The sequence below is a fragment of the Tubulanus polymorphus genome, chromosome 10, assembly GCF_964204645.1.
Source record: "Tubulanus polymorphus chromosome 10, tnTubPoly1.2, whole genome shotgun sequence".
Classification (NCBI taxonomy): Eukaryota; Metazoa; Nemertea; class Palaeonemertea; order Tubulaniformes; family Tubulanidae; genus Tubulanus; species Tubulanus polymorphus.
In genome coordinates this window covers 12,745,510-12,764,668 of record NC_134034.1, presented here as the reverse complement: position 1 = coordinate 12,764,668, position 19,159 = coordinate 12,745,510, and the positions used below count along the sequence as shown (strand labels likewise).

General features: G+C 40.8%; 3 protein-coding genes across 4 annotated transcripts; 2 read left to right on the top strand and 1 right to left on the bottom strand.

Annotated features, from left to right (window-relative positions):
• The first annotated feature begins 6 nt into the window (after positions 1-6).
• LOC141911920 (3-keto-steroid reductase/17-beta-hydroxysteroid dehydrogenase 7-like) lies at positions 7-3,431 on the top strand. Its single transcript, XM_074803025.1, has 10 exons — positions 7-102; positions 497-700; positions 775-864; positions 1,035-1,149; positions 1,272-1,390; positions 1,630-1,705; positions 2,014-2,118; positions 2,205-2,261; positions 2,892-2,990; positions 3,221-3,431. The coding sequence occupies exons 1-10, from the start codon at positions 59-61 to the stop codon at positions 3,302-3,304; spliced, it is 993 nt and encodes a 330-aa protein (XP_074659126.1). The 5' UTR covers positions 7-58; the 3' UTR covers positions 3,305-3,431.
• LOC141911919 (histone acetyltransferase KAT2A-like) lies at positions 3,417-11,795 on the bottom strand. Of its 2 annotated transcripts, XM_074803023.1 has the most exons (15): positions 11,625-11,795; positions 11,312-11,444; positions 10,552-10,697; positions 10,381-10,470; positions 9,546-9,916; positions 8,668-8,960; positions 7,944-8,355; positions 7,307-7,433; positions 7,104-7,214; positions 6,560-6,703; positions 5,648-5,796; positions 5,484-5,498; positions 4,856-4,919; positions 4,680-4,764; positions 3,417-4,213 (listed from the first exon to the last, which is right to left on the bottom strand). In XM_074803023.1, exons 1-15 carry the CDS (start codon positions 11,730-11,732, stop codon positions 4,020-4,022), a joined length of 2,442 nt encoding a protein of 813 aa, XP_074659124.1. In that variant the 5' UTR covers positions 11,733-11,795; the 3' UTR covers positions 3,417-4,019. The 2 variants fall into 2 exon arrangements, with proteins under 2 accessions (XP_074659124.1, XP_074659125.1); XM_074803024.1 differs by lacking the exon at positions 5,484-5,498.
• A 382-nt stretch (positions 11,796-12,177) lies between these two features.
• Positions 12,178-19,155, top strand: LOC141911628 (uncharacterized). The gene is made up of 7 exons (XM_074802615.1): positions 12,178-12,328; positions 13,674-13,880; positions 14,104-14,148; positions 14,238-14,387; positions 14,684-14,854; positions 18,029-19,046; positions 19,124-19,155. The coding sequence occupies exons 1-7, from the start codon at positions 12,281-12,283 to the stop codon at positions 19,153-19,155; spliced, it is 1,671 nt and encodes a 556-aa protein (XP_074658716.1). The 5' UTR covers positions 12,178-12,280.
• Positions 19,156-19,159: the final 4 nt, after the last annotated feature.

The following is a 19,159-nucleotide window of genomic DNA, read 5'->3' as shown; positions in this document are numbered from 1 at the left end:
TCGCAATTTTGGGGTCGAATCCTGCGATATTGCATCTCTGTGACATTTGTGAAAATCGATGAAAATGTCTTCGAAAGTGGCAGTTATAACCGGTGGCAATGCGTAACGTATCATCGATATAATAGATATAACTATTAAATTTCTATTCTAAATCATGTTAAACTCTGATTTATTGCGTTTTAATCCTGAAAACTGGTCGTTTCGACTTGAAAATCACACTAATTACCGAACGAAACCTACTAAGTTAGTCTGACCAACCCACCTGAATCCTTCAGGAAGCTGATATCTGTGGTGGCACGACCCAAAAAATATTTCTTAAAATGTATATTATCAAAATATTATTATTAAAATTATCATCAACTAAAATTTTCAATGCACTTGGACTTTTCCTCATTTAAGTTAACGCACACGCCCCCCTCTTCTTGCAAGGAGGGAATGCGAGTGCTGGAATGAATGAATGAACTAACAGTAACGTGGTCTGTTTTTCAATTGTTAGTGGTTTAGGTTTAGCTTTAGCCGAGAGACTGTTAACGGATGATCCTACGATCCGACTGTGTCTGGCGTGTCGTAACACCGGTCGGGCGGAGGCCGCGCGTAACGCTCTGAAACTCTCCAACCCGAACGCTCGCGTAGATATCCTCAATCTGGACGTCGGCAAATTGAGTTCCGTTTACAGCGCTGCTAAAGAGATTACGCACAGGTATCCGTGTTTTAGGGTTCAATGGTTTCCTCTTCTGGTTCTTGTCTTTGATTTGTAAAGTGTTTTTATTTCAGATACGATCATGTAGATTATTTGTATTTGAACGCTGGCGTTTTGCCAGGAGTTAAGATCAGATGGGAAGGATTGAAGGAGATATTCTCAAGGTAAACTGACAAAATACTCTCACAAAATACCAAGTCTATCCCTACCACCGAGCTTGAGGAGCCGCGCAGCTGAGCTTGAGGAGGAATTTCTCCACATTTCAAAATTTTTGAGAAATATCATGCATATTTTTGAGAAATGTCATGCATATTTTCCATAAATGTTACTCCAGAAATGTCGTGCATGTTTTATCGACCGGGGATGGTTTATTGACAACTGTAAAGCAGACGACCGAAGACGGATTACAGGAAGTTTTTGCTACAAATCTATTCGGACATTTTGTTTTGGTACGTTATAACAATGTAGTCTTAGTGTTAGGCCTAGAGCACTGAGCAAGCTCTGATGAATTGAGTCCCAGTTCCACGGTTGAACTAGTATTTAAGTCAATTTGTATTTCTTGGTATTCTAGGTTCGACAATTAGAAGATTTTCTTGCGCGGGGTCCGAGAACTTGTCAAATAATTTGGTCGTCGTCCATGAACGCTTCTAAAAACAACTTTCATCTTGATGATATACAACATGAGAAAGGGTTAGTGAACATTAGTGAACTCTTTCTGGGCAAGTCCAGTTTTTAGTGAACCCTTTCTGGGAACTAGCCATTGGTTTTAAGTGAACTAGTTCAGTTTTTAGTGAACCCTTTCTGGGCTGGTTCAGTTATTAGTGAACCCTTTCTGGGCTTGTTCAGTTTTTAGTGAACCCTTTCTGGGCTGGTTCAGTTTTTAGTGAACCCTTCGTGGTCTGGCTGTAATATAACGTATCGTATTGTAGATTTCAGGCTTACAGTTCATCGAAATACGCCATTGATTTAACAAGTTTAGCAATAAACAACAGATTGTGTCATCAGGTAAAATAACAACAGTTGACTCTCTTTTATAGTTAAAATCAGTTCATTTTAAAAGCTTAAACTGAAGAATCAAATATCAATGGAACTGTGAAACTGCATCCACAACTGTGAAACTGCATCCACAACTGTGAAACTGGATCCAGGGGCAAGTTCCATAGTCATGGCTAAGACCAGTCTAAGACCAACTTGGTTTATTGCTAATCTAACAGCTTAAGATCAGTCGTAAAGATTTAAGAACACTTTTGGACTTAAATCTCGACTATGGAACCGGCCCCAGAACTTTATCGAATATTGTTCATTGTTTGCAGAATGTATATTCACATACTACCTCTCCGGGATTCGTTTTAACCAAACTGACATCGCCGATTGTTCCTAACTGGCTCTGGTATATCATACTACCCATACTCAGTCTGGTAAGAGTATCTCTCGTGATGTCATAGGGTTTTAATCGGGAGGTAGCCATCTTTATTAGACGAATATTCGTTTGTTGTTGTTACAGTTGAGGTTGTTTGTACCGAGTATGACTATTTACCCGTACAACGGAGCCGAGTCTATGGTAAATATTTGTGGAAACAAGTATAATCATTTTTAGCCGCAGGAAACAAGTATAATCATTTTTAGCCACGGGAAACAAGTATAATCATTTTTAGCCACGGGAAACAAGTATAATCATTTTTAGCCACGGGAAACAAGTATAATCATTTTTAGCCACGGGAAACAAGTATAATCATTTTTAGCCGCGGGAAACAAGTATAATCATTTTTAGCCACGGGAAACAAGTATAATCATTTTTAGCCGCGGGAAACAAGTATAATCATTTTTAGCCGCGGGAAACAAGTATAATCATTTTTAGCCACGGGAAACAAGTATAATCATTTTTAGCCACGGGAAACAAGTATAATCATTTTTAGCCGCAGGAAACAAGTATAATCATTTTTAGCCACGGGAAACAAGTATAATCATTTTTAGCCACGGGAAACAAGTATAATCATTTTTAGCCACGGGAAACAAGTATAATCATTTTTAGCCACGGGAAACAAGTATAATCATTTTTAGCCGCGGGAAACAAGTATAATCATTTTTAGCCACGGGAAACAAGTATAATCATTTTTAGCCACGGGAAACAAGTATAATCATTTTTAGCCTGATGAACTCTTAATTTCTCATATTCTATTTTCCGCTGTAGTTTTGGTTATCGAAACAAAGACCGGAGACTCTAAACCCGTGCGTTAAATATTGTAGCGGAACCTCGTTGGGCGGAACCAATCAAGTCACTGCTAAAAACGTAAATACACCAATCAAATATTCTCATTTGAATCCAAACGTAGCTATTTTTACAGGGGTGGATCCAAAAGTTGTTTAAGGGGGTCTCGGATGCCCTGCTATGTGTTCTAAAGTATCTGAGAAAACCCAGCGCTTGACCCCCCTCCCCCTGCTCAAATTTCTGGATCAACCCCTGATTTGTTTCTTGATCTCATAGGTTTTACCGATTTATAAAATCAGTTTTCGTTTCAGATGAATTTGGACGAAGAATTAGCGATTAAATTATTCCAGAAATTGTGTGAATTGGAGAAGAGTTTACGTTCTAATTACACTTAAAACATCGCAAATCAAACCATCGATTTCTACTCAATATTTTGTTTACAATTATTGTCAATTTTCAATTGTTTATATTTTTAATCGTCAATTATTTGATTGCGAAATAAATTTCCACGAAAATAAGATACTTCGGACGCTGTTTTTTTTTTTGCTTTTTGAAATTTATCTGGGGATTTTATTTTCGCTAATAATTTTACACCTAATTTATATTATTATTTACATAATAAATACAGAAAATACAAATACCATTTCATTGTTAAAATCTAATTGGATCCACTCTCCAACCATTCGAATTGGAGCCACCCACCCACCCGCCATTCTTTACCCTGAACACATTTGAAGCATTATATACATAAATGAAGTTGATTCTGGTCCCATCGATGGTGGATCCCTTATTTTTATCCTATCCTGACTATTTGGACACTTGAGACAAAGGAGATGCCTCTATTCATTCAGATAATACAATTTGAAATCTATGACCCAGAATGGGGTCCAATCCAAGACTTCCTCAGTCCAGTGAGACCCAGAGTCTGGTCTAATCCAAGACTTCCACAGTCCAGTGAGATCCAGAGTCTGGTCCAACCAAGACTTCCACAGTCCAGTCAGACTTGACTCTGGTCCGATCCAAGACTTCCACAGTCCAGTGAGACCCAGAGTCTGGTCCGAACCAAAACTTCCACAGTCCAGTGAGACCGACAGTCTGGTGCGATTCGGTCTATTTTTCCCACAATCCGAGTTCTTTCATTTTATTCTGGAAGAATTTCTCCAAAACGTTTGCACATTTATAATACTCGGTATCCGGTTGATTGTAAGCTCGACAGTTTGTAAATATCCGCGTCATGTCGGCGATCAACAGACGTTTATGAATGTAATATCGACCTTTCAAACGATCGGTTATTGACTTCAGATCTACAAAATAGAAACATCATCATCGACACACGTCACATCAGTACCACTGAGGGGGGCTGGTTTTATAGACTTTAACCCAGGGGCTAACTTAAAAGCAATTCAGTAAATCCGCAGGTTTCAGTTAAACTGGTCTCTTGAACTATGTCTACAGTTTGTCTATAAAAATGCGACTCCAGGGCCCAGTTTCACGAAAAAATTTGAGCCTTAAAACGGTTAAGTTTGAATTGTCCTCATTGGAAACATGAAGTAACCAATCAGCAATTACACCAAAATTAGAATTTTTAACTTTTTTTGTGAAACTGGGCCCAGGAATGAACTAATCTCTAAAAGAGTCACTGTTGAACTGGGTCCAGTTATAAACAGCTAGACTCCTAGCATTATAACCGCTTTTAAACATTAAGGTGGATAGCAGGGAGGATAGTTGTGTGGACAGTTATGTAGATAGTAATGTACGCGATGTACTTACCCATAGGATATTTAATATGATCGTAATAATCAGGAGCCTCGGCCCGGTCGACCGGTTTCAGGAAAGGCCACGCGCTTTGATGACTCTGAAAATAACAGATAAACCACTGTGAAGGCGGGGGGGTTGATGTACGTTCAGGTTGAGGGGGTTGAAGGGGGTTCTATAGAATAACTGACCTTGATTTGTTGCAATATCGGTTTCAGTATACTGTAGAGTGTATCTGGGTCGATCGGCGACTCCCTGAAAAATAAACCATATTCATTCATCGTTGAAATATTCTCTAATCTTAACAGATTATTGTCAGACTAATGCAGCGAAAACAAATGAGAAAACATGAACTGAATGAATGAATGTGAGTGGGTGCGTAGTACCTACCCCCCCCCAGCCTCTCCAAGGGTGCGTAGTACCGCCCACCTCCGACTCCACCCCTGCAAACCTGCCCAGCCCCTCCTTGTGTGCTTAATACCCAAACTCAACCCTCCCTATTAGTGTGTATAGTACCCAGACTCTACCCCTTCCTAGTGTGATGTGCTAACACCCCCTCCTGCACCCTCCTAGTGTGAATAGTACATCCTCCCTCTCTCCAACCCCTCAAACACCCCCCTCCTAATGAACAAACAGCCCCTCCTGCGCCCTCCTAGTCAGTGTGCACGTTGGGCTAGTGAAAATAAAATAACATTGCACCGACACAAGTGAACAGCAGGGCGGTGAATCGATCATTATTGTGATAATTTACTAATTAAACTGTTAATTAAACGGTGCATGAATCGAAGTGTGCAATAAATAAACGTTAATAGTGTTTACCGCAAATACTGTTTCCTGAAACAATGAGTTGATGTAAAATGATAAATGAATAATGAATGGAGCCGAGCAGCTCGACGACCAGTACAACACAACAAGCGGTTAATATCTCTACGGTTACGATTGATTCCGAAATTCTACTCGGACGGCTGAGATTAGATACTTACTCTTTGTGCGATTTCGGGGTCCAACCGGCTTCCATTACTCCGGGAATACTTTCAATCGGGATTTGTTTTACTCCTTCGTGGAAACATCTTAATCCGGGATGAACTTTACGAATCTCCGTCTGCCGGTTCTCGACTAGTTTCTTTATGATCTGAAACGGAGTATAGAAATATCAGAAAAAAAAAACATGGACGCTTCCATTTATTCCCCTTATGACATCACAATGATTGATGATGAATTCTATACTGTCCCCCTATGACATCACAGCAACCAATCATGAATTCCACACTGTCCCCCTATGACATCACAGCGATTAATGATGAATTCCATACTGTCCCCCTATGACATCACAGCGATTAATGATGAATTCCATACTGTCCCCCTATGACATCACAGCGACTAATGAATTACATACTATCCCCCTATGACATCACAGCAACCAATCATGAATTCCACACTGTCCCCCTATGACATCACAGCGATTAATGATGATTTCTATACTGTCCCCCTATGACATCACAGCGATTAATGATGAATTCCATACTGTCCCCCTATGACATCACAGCGATTAATGATGAATTCCATACTGTCCCCCTATGACATCACAGCGATTAATGATGATTTCTATACTGTCCCCCTATGACATCACAGCGATTAATGATGAATTCCATACTGTCCCCCTATGACATCACAGCGATTAATGATGATTTCTATACTGTCCCCCTATGACATCACAGCGATTAATGATGAATTCCATACTGTCCCCCTATGACATCACAGCGATTAATGATGAATTCCATACTGTCCCCCTATGACATCACAGCGATTAATGATGAATTCCATACTGTCCCCCTATGACATCAGAGCGATTAATGATGAATTCCATACTGTCCCCCTATGACATCATAGTTTACCTCTTTTTGTTTGCGTACGACCTCGGAGAACTGCGTGTATTCTATGCGTGAGTTCAGTTCACATCCCATCAACGTGGCTCCTTCGTAATCCTTTATATATCCTAAATACGCCGCTTTAGATAATTTTATCTCTTTAGAAAAACCCTGAAAATAATCAACAAATTCTTTCTCAGTTCTAGTCACTAACATCAAGCCATGGGCTGCCGGAGTCTCGAAATAGGGTGTCAATTGTATTTTTCTACTTGTTGCTCACAGCTGTGAGGGGAGAGAGTTCAACAAGAACTACAGTGGAGTCTGCTTAATTCGCATCATTTGGGATCAACAAAATTCATCCAGTTTACCAGAAATCCGGATTAAGTTATTTGCTTGTCTGTTAATGAACAAATGGACGGCAAATATTGTCCAGGTTAGAACAAAATCTTAATCTTGGATTAAGCCAATCAGGATTTAGTGGATTTAAATGTATTCGATGCTGTCTCACATGCAGCAGCTTCATAAGGAGGTTCACTAAGAACCCATTCATCACTAAGAACCGTAAACGAACCTGTTTTTTGAAGTACCCGATCGCGTATTCATCGGCGAACGTTAGAAAGTGTAGAATATTCTGACGAATGTGAAAATCTTTTAAATGATTCATCAAATGAGTACCGTATCCCTGAAATATATCGAATAAACCGAAATCTGAGGATCTGACGAGAATTCATAATTCGATAAGATTTGGAACGGAGTATAGAATTATTGACCGACCTTGACTTGTTCATTAGAGGTCACGGCGCAGAAGACGATTTCCGTAAAACCTTGAGTCGGAAACATGCGGAAACAAATTCCTCCGATGACTTTATTCTCTTTTACTAACGCCAGACATTTGTGTTTACTGAAATACAAGCAGACGGATATCGATTCATCGAGTCGATACTAGATGGCAGCACTTATGGGGCAAAGACATAAATAAATGACTTATTGATTGTGACAGGACGCCACAGTGGCACGGTCATGGCTAATTCCAAAAGTGTTTAAGGTGTTAGATCATCCATAAAACCAAGAATGTCTTAAACAAGAAGCCATGACCCGTGCAACTGATCCCAGTTTCGCAATCAGAATTTTAACAATATACAATTAGGAAACTGTAAAGTCAGGTTTTAAGCCCCGAAATGTGGAACGGGGGACCGGACCTAAATGAGTCAGAGCCAAGTTCGACAGTTGGGAGTTAAATCTACCTCAACTGAGTCTAAAAGATATATTTTCAATCATATTAACTCTTCATAAGAGACGCAACTGTTTAATTGGGCCATTAACGCAATAAATGTATGAAATGAATTCTCATAAGTTTATGAAAGCAGACCGATATCGATTTTAGAATTCGACACTAGACGGCAGCACTTACGGATCGAACACTAATCGCGTGATATATTCTTTCGGCATGCGCGGTAATTGATGCGAGTAAACGTTCTGCATTTCGATCAACCACAACATCGTCTGCTTCGACGGTCGCTGTGACAACGAGTTACTGATCACGTGGAAACCGATGGCGCCGCGTTTCTCTTCGATCCGCGCGGCCTCGTCCCGCGCGGCGTGCGCGCAGAATATACTCGTCTCCGGACCGAGCATCTTCTCCGGATCGGTTACCGTAGATACGAGTTCTTTGACGGTTTCGAACGTTAGGTCGCCGTCTATTTTACGACGTTTCGACGTCGATTCGTCTCCGTCTGCCGTCGATTCGTCGTCGTCGACGGTTAGTTTACGTTTCTCAGAACCAGCAGCAGCAGCAGCAGCAGCTGTGGAGGATGGAGATGAACCTATAGGTATAAATACTACTTTAACCCTTTCAGCCCGATACGATAGATTTTCTGTCCTTGACCCCCGATACAGCCAATCAGTGATGTTTCCATTGATTTAAGACAGAATTTGGGTACAGTCACCATTTGGCTTGGTCCTAAGTTGCACCCTCGCTTATTAATGTTAACTCGCATTCATATTTTTCATTTTATTGTTATCTTAAGTGAAAAAATAAATTCAATTTTAATTTTAATTTCACTTTCTTTTGAATTTTTTTCAGTATATCGGGGGTCGACGGTCTGTAAATATGTTTTCAGGAATCAATAACTGACCTGGTTCCGATGATTTCGAAGCTCGCGTCGCGTTGATCAATCCGGGAGTGACGTTAATCGACGTGAATCCGTCTACCGACCCGTTGTTACTAGCGCCGCCGCCGCCAGCAGCAACAGCGCCACCGCACGACGGTAAACTAGTCTGAAATCGATTCAAACCGCTGACACCAGGGGGCGAAGCGTCGTCGGTTAGCATCGTAGCCGTGGCAACGCTCGGTGGATTATGGGTAAATTCCGGGTCCCAGATCGGAGAATTTCCTCCGTAAACTTCTTCCTCTAACATCGATAGAAATCTACAAGAGCAGACGCGAACGAGAATTTCAAACTTTTCTTTTTCGCAAAATTCTAAATTCGATTAAATACATCGGGACCTCGTTATAAAACACAACGATTTGAGGATTCTGTCCCAATTATGACAATATTAATCAATTTCAAACTGGCTCCAACAAACTATTTTGATTTTAACGAACAGATTTTCTCGTACCTTCCAGTTTGTTGTAATGAGGGAATTTCATCTATTCACCTCAGATCTGAGAGTATTGGGGGGAGGGGGGATTGCGGGGGGTTGACAATAGGACAATATCAACTAATTTCATGCTGGATATAATGAACTATTGGTTTTAACTAACAGATTTTCTGGTACCCTTAAGTTTGTTGTAATGAGGTTACGCTGCATCTAGACAATTTAGGTTTTTATCTATTCTTCTCAGATCTGAGAGTATGGGGGGAGGGGGGAGGGAGGGGGGAGGGAGGGGAGGACGTTGCATAAACTATTAAGGTTTTTAGCATATCATTCTCCTCAGATCTGGGAGGGGGAAGGGGAGCAGTTTGGAGAGGATATTCTGCTACTACAAGACGATCAATCCTAATTTTCGTACCTGGGAAAATGAGTTAAAACGAGGGTTCGTTTCTCGGGCGGCATTTTATCTTTCTCGGCGCGGAATTTATCAAGCAGTTGACGTCGCATCGTCTGGAACACCGAACGCAACAATGTGCGTCCGAATATCAGCGTCGTTTCGTATCGTGGCAACCCGTCGCAGAACGTCGGCACGTGACAATAGCAAACCCACCGCGTATAATTCACTTTATACGTCGACGCGTCGTCCGTCTGTTGCTGTTTCCGCGCCGACGGAGTTTCCAGTTTCCAATGATTCAAACAATGCAGGAACATCTTGGCGAGGTCGTACATCGTCTGCCATTCCTTCTGATTCAAATGACCGAATTTATACAGCACAAAATTCGTGACTCCCTGAAATAAATAGAGAGAAATACTAAATATACTTCCAGAAACTTGGCATTGAATCCCCCTATGACATCATTAAATTGTCCAATGATTTGATCTGTGACCCTAGAAAAGATGTCTACCACATGTATCCCCCAATGACATCATCAAATTACCTACTAGTGTTCTGATCTATGGAAATTCAAGAATGATGGTTGCTTCCATACAATCCCCCTATGACATCATCAAATATCCTAATGATTTGATCTATGACCCTAGAAAAGATTTCCATTTCCGTAAATCCCCCTATGACAAATTACCTACTAGCGATCTATTGACATTTCTAGAAAGATGGCTTCCTACATAAAACCCCCTATGACATCACTATTGCAATAGGCCTATCTGCTTGAGCTAATTGAATTCAATAGTCAGATGATGTCATAGGGGGAATCATTCTCCGCTATAATACACTAGGTATTGTTATCGGTTACCTTGGCGATGCTCGGTTTTTCAAAAGGCGGGTTGCCTAGCGACCCTTCAACAGTCGGTTTACTCATGTTCAAAATACATTTTCTCAGCAACTGCAAAAAAATATTCAAAATTTGAAACTCCAGAATTTCTCGAAAGAGGTTTAAAAACTATTTGTAACAACAGAAACGAACCTTAAACAAATAGAAATAAACTTGTTTAGTATCGGCGTCTTCTTCTTTATGAACGCAGAGAAACAGATTCTCAACATCGACGACGATTCCCATCAATCTGTTTAATTCATCATCGTCGGTGTCTTCTAAATGTGATACGTGACTTCCTGCGTAGAAATAAACGCATTGATTCTCAAACTGACCGATTAGAAAGCATTTTCTACAAGAATTGATCTAGTTTATTAAAGCTGCTGAGTAAATGGAGGTCAGAACTGATCAAAATCATTCACCAATCGCACTGCCTGTGTAGGGCAAGTAGCTTTTGGAGGGGGCAAGCGAAATTTCAGATGTGCTTGCCCCCGGGCAAGTGGCTTTCATTCCTTAGATCGGACCCTGCTACGACAAATTCTGATGTAGAGAATACTCGACCAGCCTGAGAGCCTTTTTTCCCTCTCGATACAACGGATGATAGTGCCACCAATCGGACTGCCTGTGTAGGGCAAGTAGTTTTTGGAGGGGGGCAAGTGAAATTTCAGATATGCTTGCCCCCGGGCGAGTGGCTTTCATTCCTTAGATCGGATCTTGCAGGGCCGTAACTTATATTTGAATGTTGGGAGGGGGCGAAGAAACCCGAAAAAGGGCAGTTCCCTAAAATCAAAAACCAATAGGGCTATATTCTCGAACAAAAACTGTGTTTGGCCTATGATTGAAATGGTTGTCAGTCCCAAATGATTCTACAATTGGATGCAACAATAATATGGGCAACAGAGCGTGTATTTACCAAGAGTATGAGCACAGCGACACGGATCGCTGAGATTCGCTGCTGGTTGCGTTGACGACGAATCTACTCTAGGGGGCGTTGTTGTAGGTGCCGGGTTCGGGTTTTTCCAACCGTTACATTTACAGCTGTCCGTCTGAAATTGAAATAAAATTACTGTTAACCTCTTTAAACGAGCACCAGGGGGAACCATTGACACTGCAGGTTCTCATACTAGCCACACAGCCGAGGATTTAACGAGCAGTTCTCACGTGAGCCACCAGGGGGCGCCACTGACTGATCGACATTGTTTCCCGATTCAATATTTTGGACTCACTTTACACGATGAATAAACGGCCAATTTCTCCAGTTTTTTCGTCCTCGGAAAGTTTCTGAATTGCGCTTTTTTCTGAGCGATTCTCTGCAGGTTGTTCGGTCGACTCATCTCCCCGACAGCGGCGTGAGTTCGGCTTGAATTATCACTCGAACCGCCTGAACTGGACGACGCCATTTTTAATCGATCTACCATTGACCCGTGGCGGGATCCGATATAACCGTAGCTCTCATACAGACCGAGGAGGTTCGAATCCCGTCATTTTAAATACCTAACCCTAGCTTTTATATCCTATCTTCATATTTTCATAAGTCTAATAGATGCTAATTTAATGATTAATATATATTTTGAATGAGTAAAAACAATCTGAAGGTGGTATGGCTAGATAAGTTTGTCGATCTCGGAGAGAAGATCCAGAGCCGGTTCGTGTTTCCCGATGTTGGATGTGCTGGTATGATTAGGGTTAACGTTAGGGTTAACGATTTACCATGAAGTGGCTGGCTCACAGGTTGGCGTTTCCCGACTGAGTAATGCGTCCACTCAGAGTATGATGGATGACACGACCACATCGACAGTGAAACCGTTATGACGTTCTAATCCACCCGCGCCGCCGCCCCGCAGGTTTAGCTCTTTTGAAGTGAGGAATATTTAACTAAACCATGGATGAAGAAGAAAGACAGAGGAAATTAAAAGCCGGCAAAGAAAGAGTGAGTGACATTTATCATACTGGAATAAAAACGTTAAAATGCTGTGAAGAAACATTCATTTCCGGGTTGTTGGAACCGGTCGAACGAAACCCTGACAGCTGTCAGCTTATTCTGGAGAGGACTACATATTGGTACCCTATCATAGGGGTTTGGGGCGTATGGGTATAGGTTAGGGGGTGGTTAGACAGTAGGTAAAGAGGGGTCAAACTTTTTACTGATTTTTGGAGGATTTTTTAGGCCTGCTGGCCCGGTTTAGGCTACACCCCCCTACTGACCCCTCCCCTCCCCTCTAATACTGTTACACTCTTCTGCTCCCTACCAGTCAGCATAGACAGTTGTTTTGAAAAAAACTTCTTGCAATCTTCTACAGGCTCTCCTTATCAATAAATCCCAAATTTATGAAATTAATCTTTAAATTCTTGATTTGGTATTTTTAAAACAATTTCCAGTCTAGTTAAAAAAACAGTTTCTGAAATATTGTGAATATTAATTGATATATGAATTAATATTCACAATATAGAAATGTTGGTGCTTTATTCATTGAACTTTTGACTTCACATTAAAGCGCGAGACCCAAATATTATTTGTGAAAATGAATTACCGGTTTCACTTGTATTGTATTCACTGTAGACTCTACACACATTCCTCAACCGCAAGAACTGATTTATTTTCATTCTTAGATAAATTCAGTTGTTCGCTGTTAAACGACTTCTTAAGCTGATAAACAAATAAATCTATACAACAGACTTCTGTGCGAATATTGTCTCATTCGTCTGTTAATCAGGACAGCGCTATTTTAATCACTAGATTAACCCCTTAATTAGTTTATAATTAGATTAGGCATAATTAGTGTAAAAACAAATAAACCTTTTCAAAGGTCAGAAGATTTTCAAAAATAATCGAATAGGCCTAATGATAATTGGACTAATTTATTTTCTTAATAGTGAACTCTGACAAATTGTAATCAGCGCACTTTATATCAGTGTTGAATTTAAACATGAGATGATAAAATAGTAATTTAAAACACTTAGAAAATGAAAGTTAGTTAACAGGTGAATAAGATTAATTGCGGTTACACTGATCGATACCTCTTGATTCAGTTATATCGTCAAACCTGAGATATCAGAAATGTCTTATCTTTTTATTTCAATTCCTGACAGGTCCTAGATAGATTTCATTTTTGATCTTTTGGATTTGCTACGAGTCATGAGTATTAATCTTATTGATTTGGAAAATATTCTAGAAATCGATTGATAACTGGTCCCAGAAATTGAGTGCCCCGTAAAAGGACATAAATTTCAGTCTCAAATTACTAATAGCTTTTTTTCTGATATCTTATTTCCAGCTCGCCGAATTCACAAAACGTAAAAACCGTCGAAAAAAGAAGAGTAAAAAGTCGTCTGCTCCCGACGACGGAACGGACTGTAGTAGTAGATCAGAGCGTCTAGACTCAGCTGCCAGTGCCGGCATTTCAGAACGTCCAAACTCAGCTGCCAGTGCCGGTTCCTCAGATTTTTCAACGGACAGTCTACATTCATTGTCGTATGAAGATGTAAGTCATCAGAAAACAATGATTTAAAAGAGTTTTTTAAGTAGATTTCAGCGTCTGCAGTTGCTCAAAAGTTGGTTTAAGATAACCGGCGGATAAATACCATAGTAACAATGAACTTTTAATTGTCACTATGTCAACTATCAACTGGTTAACTTTTCAGCAACTGCACCCCCCCCCCCCCAGTTGTCTGAGTAAATTTTATTTGCAATGTTATTTTCTTCAGAGTGATCAAGGTTCATTTTTGGCCAGTGATGAATTTTCTGCTGACGTAAGTTAAAATCGATATCGCTCTCAATCGAGCTTCATCTCTTCGATGATTTGTATCGATATATCGATATGTTTTTCGATATTTTCTAGGATTCTACTGTGAATATATCGTTTGATGCTCACATCGAGTTAAAAAATGCCGCCGAACACATAACACAGTTAGAGGAGATGTTACAGGGGAAGCAGACGGCATTGGATGAATTAATAGCCGAAAATCAATTACTAAAATCAGTGCAAAAAGTAAGGGCTAAGTTTTAGTTTCATATATGTCCCTCAGGGGGCGCTTAATGAAGGCCTATGGTGACCAAATATGTACAACATTCAAAATTGACAATATTCTAGTTTGATATAAATCCTCCAGGGGGCGATCAAGTATGTAAAACATTAAGAATGGACAATATTCTAGTTTGATATATCTCCTCCAGGGGGCGATCAAGTATGTAAAACAGTATGAATTTGGGAAGATGTCCTGTAGATGTCTGTCTTAATTTTCACCAGTTGTAAAATAATTGTTTGATGATTGTTTTTATGAGCAGACGGATGTTGCCGCCGGTGATAACGACGACATGCGCGACGCCGTCATCGAGCAACTCTCGCGTGACCTACAGGGGGCGACGCTGTCTAGAGATGATCTACAAGTGGAATATACGTGTCAGGTCGATCAGTTAACGCAGCAGATACATCTGCTACAGCAGCAGCTGCATCAGGTCAGTTCTCGCTATCAGATCTCAAGTGGTTGTGGTCGCTTTATAATCCAGAGATGTTAACAACTGGTGGAAGCTGCTTAACCTATTGCTGTTGTGATGCCCGCGGCAAGGGGAATGGGGGTGGACTTTTTTGGAGGGGTCGACTTTTGGTGGGGGTGGAATTTTCTAGAGCATTGAGTTGATCAAGAATCACGATCCAGTTCTATAGTTGTGAAAGAGTTAATTCTGAACTCAAGATCCAGTTCCATGAGTCAAGAGTTAACTCTGAACTCAGGATCCAGTTCCATAGTTGTGAAAGAGTTAACTCTGAACTCAGGATCCAGTTCCATGAGTCAAGAGTTAACTTTGAACTCAGGATCCAGTTCCATTGTTGTGAAAGAGTTAACTCTGAACTCAGGATCCAGTTCCATGAGTCAAGAGTTAACTCTGAACTCAGGATCCAATTCCATGAGTCAAGAGTTAACTCTGAACTCAGGATCCAGTTCCATGAGTCAAGAGTTAACTCTGAACTCAGGATCCAGTTCCATGAGTCAAGAGTTAACTCTGAACTCAGGATCCAGTTCTACAGTTGTGAGTTAGAGTTAACTCTGAACCCTGAACTGAAAATGAGTGGGGTCAAACTCTTGGGTCAAATTTTAATTCAAAACTGTGTTAGTGCAAGTTGTCTTGAGAGTAAATTCTAGAACCGCACACCACTCATATCCCCAGCCTACGATACATAATAAATCTCTGATCAGTAACTACTGTATTTGTAACAATGTTAAGGCTTTCGCCGGTAATATAAAGGTCACTTGCCAGCGGTCCATTTATTTCTAACCGACGAATTCAACGAAATTTGCTTCATTTTACGAAAATAACGCGTCGATTTTTAAATCGGCACATTTAACAATAATCGTAACCAGTTTTGATATGGTCGCTATGGATACGGATATTTTATATTCTAACCAATCGGTGGTCGGCACATTTTGAAATGATAGAGACGAGCGACGGACGCACGGCGGGCCGCGGGTTCTTAATGGAGGAAAGGTGATTCATAGATGTTTGAAATTCTCTCTCTATTATCATTTCGCGTTCAACTTCAGAAACTCCTCCTCAACCTCAAAACTAAACTAAACTAAACTCAATCACATTTCTACTCATTTTACTTCACTTTATTGATTTCTTCATCGACTTAAATAGAATTAGAATTAACAGTCTTTTTGTATATTTTGAGTACTGCGCTGAATCGGGTCGGAGATTTCTGGAATAGAATTTTGTAGAGAATTATTTTCACGATTAAATAGAATATAACGATTGACCACAATAAGTTACGGTTGTGAAAATATTGGAATTAGCTGAAAAATTGGAATCATATTTTAACTGGTAGGTAGAATATTTATTGAATTTGTGAGTGACAAGCAACTGACGGCCCGCACCCCCCGGCCCGCACCCCCCTAACTCTAACTCTAATAGCTAATAGTAAATCAGTTGGTTTTGTGTTACAACACGTAATAGAGTAATATCATCAGGTAGAACATTACTGCATTCCGGTTGATAATTAAAACACACCAGAGATAGGTTGATATGAAATTCATTTCATAAATCTAATATTAAACTTTATTTGAACCACACCGAGTCAAAGTGTACAGTTCATATACTATCACTATGAGTGATGTATGTTAAGTACCTATGATTGATATATTTACTAAGATTTACAAGTCACATATTTCACGACTGACCGTAAACATATACTCCACATGTTTGTTCTCATTTCTAGGCGATCGTAGCTTAGAGAATGAATTAATATCTAATTAACAGAGCAGTCATTTGATACACTGACCAGCGGTCAATCCGCAGTGGTCAGTGTGGTCATTTGATGCATTCTGAAACTGACCAGCACTCAATTCAGAGTGGTCAGCTTGAAGAGAGCTTTGAATAAATTTGTTATATAGATGAATACTAATATTGACCAGGGGTCAGTGTGGTCATTTGATGCATTCTTAAGCCAACCAGTGGTCAGTACAGAGTGGCCAGTGTGGTCATTTGATACATGCTGATGCTGACCAATTTAAACTAACTCTTTGTCACTAGTGGTCAGTGTTTGATCGATGAACACTGACCACTAGTGAACCACTGTCCTAAGGGTCGCCCTCAATTTATTTGGTAAAATTGTAATTTTTTCTTAACAAAAACCAAACCAACAAACACTAACTTAGCTTGAATCCCCGTGAGGAGGATGGGGGGGGGGAGATTTTGAAGTTGAACAGTGAATATTATTTTCTATTGAAAGCCATAGCATTCGATCAAATACAGTAGAAACGACTAACCTTCTTCAGATCTATATTTCTGTTTTTTCGTTCAGCTAAACCCGGTTTTCTAAACCCCGGTTAATAAAACAGCCACCGACCAGGAACTGTATATGAGAGGGAATGGGTTAATGAGTTTACCTTCCTTCCATTCTGTAATAATCCATTCCTTGCTACGCGTAGGTGGTAGTTTTTAATCGCTTCAATCTGGTGCTGGTTTTGAATGCTATGGCTGCCGTTAATGCTTTACAACTTAACCAAACCCTGCACCTAGTTCCAGTTAGTCTGAACACCGGGTTCTAGTCAGTCTGAACACCGGGTTCTAGTCAGTCTGAACACCGGGTTCTAGTCAGTCTGAACACCGGGTTCTAGTCAGTCTGAACACCGGGTTCTAGCTAGTCTGAACACCGGGTTCTAGTCAGTCTGAACACCGGGTTCTAGTCAGTCTGAACACCGGGTTCTAGTCAGTCTGAACACCGGGTTCTAGTCAATCTGAACACCGGGTTCTAGTCAGTCTGAACACCGGGTTCTAGTCAGTCTGAACTCGGGGACCAGTTTCACGAAAAAGTACAAATGTTTAAGCCTAAAACGGTTATGTTTGAATTGTTGTCCTCATTGTAAATATGAAGTAACCGATAGCGATCACACCAAAAATTTGAGTTAAACTTTTTTTGTGAAACTGGGCCCTGGACCGAAAGTCTTAATGGTCTTAATTTGTTTGATGAGATTTAACTCTATTTTAAGTCTCGACTGGAACCAGCTTTAGGCCTTAGTTTAAGCTTAGAAAATAATATGTGGGCCTCCACTCAAAATATCGATTTGAAATCATTATTCTAACAGTTATTGTTCGTTATATTTTGAATTTCATAATCTAAATTTCGAATTTCAGGCTGCGAGCAATTTGATTGGACAGACGGATAAAGGTAACGATTGGTCGAACGCTTTGAACGGCGCTAAGCAACAGTTGGTTCACTTGCAGACGGTATCTCGCGAGAAAGACGCCGCGCTGCGTCTGCTCGCGACGCGATATTCTCAAAAATCCGACGAATATCTCGAAATACTCGCCGAGAACGAGAAACTGCGAGATAGCGACATCGAACAGCGAGATCGGATTCAACGAATTACGAATCAACTCGAAAAACAGAATCCCGATTCAAAACAAGATGGCCGCTGCGTTCAGAGTGATGAAACTGTGCCGCAAAATATATGCGGTTCGTGTCAGAATTGTGCAATTTTTGAAAAAGAAAATTCGACCCTGAAACAGCGACTGGAAGAGCTGAAATCAATCCTTCCAATTAATGGTCCGCCTGGTGGTCCATCGCCTCAAATAGAGGAAACCAGTGGTCCACCTGGTGGTCCGCTGCCTCGGACAGAGGAAACTGGTGGTCCGCTTGGTGGTCCACCGACTGGGAGTGAGGAAGGGGATATCAACAATGATCAGACCGTCGCCATGGCTGCGATGCGGGAACATAAAAATATCGTCGAAAAATTAACGGCCGAAAATCGGAATCACTTGAAACGTATCGACGAATTTAAACTCGAGTTGAACGAGAAATCGCAACAATGCGAGCGGTTAGAAAGCGAATTGTTGCGAATGAGATCCGATATGAATCGCATCGAAGAAATCGTCGCCGATCACGAGGCGTTGAAAATACGAAACGACGAGTTGAAACTTGAGATCTCGAAACTGAACGAATCGCGCGTCGAGATATCGGAGATAAACGACGTTTTCGGTCGAGATTTCGCGCGGATCTCGAGCGAATTCGCGACGTCTCGGAAACGCGTCGACGAGTTGTCGAGCGATAAAACGGAATTGTTGAACTGCGTCGGCGAACTGACCAATCGCAATACGGAACTCGCGAAGCGTATCGACGCGTTAACCGATCAGAACGCGGCCGACGACGAACGTTTCGAATTCGAAAAACGCGAATTCGAAACGAAAATCGACGATTTACGAACGGATAATTCGAATTTAACGGAACAGTTGGAAACGTTTCGCGAGAACGTGCCGTTTAGAATC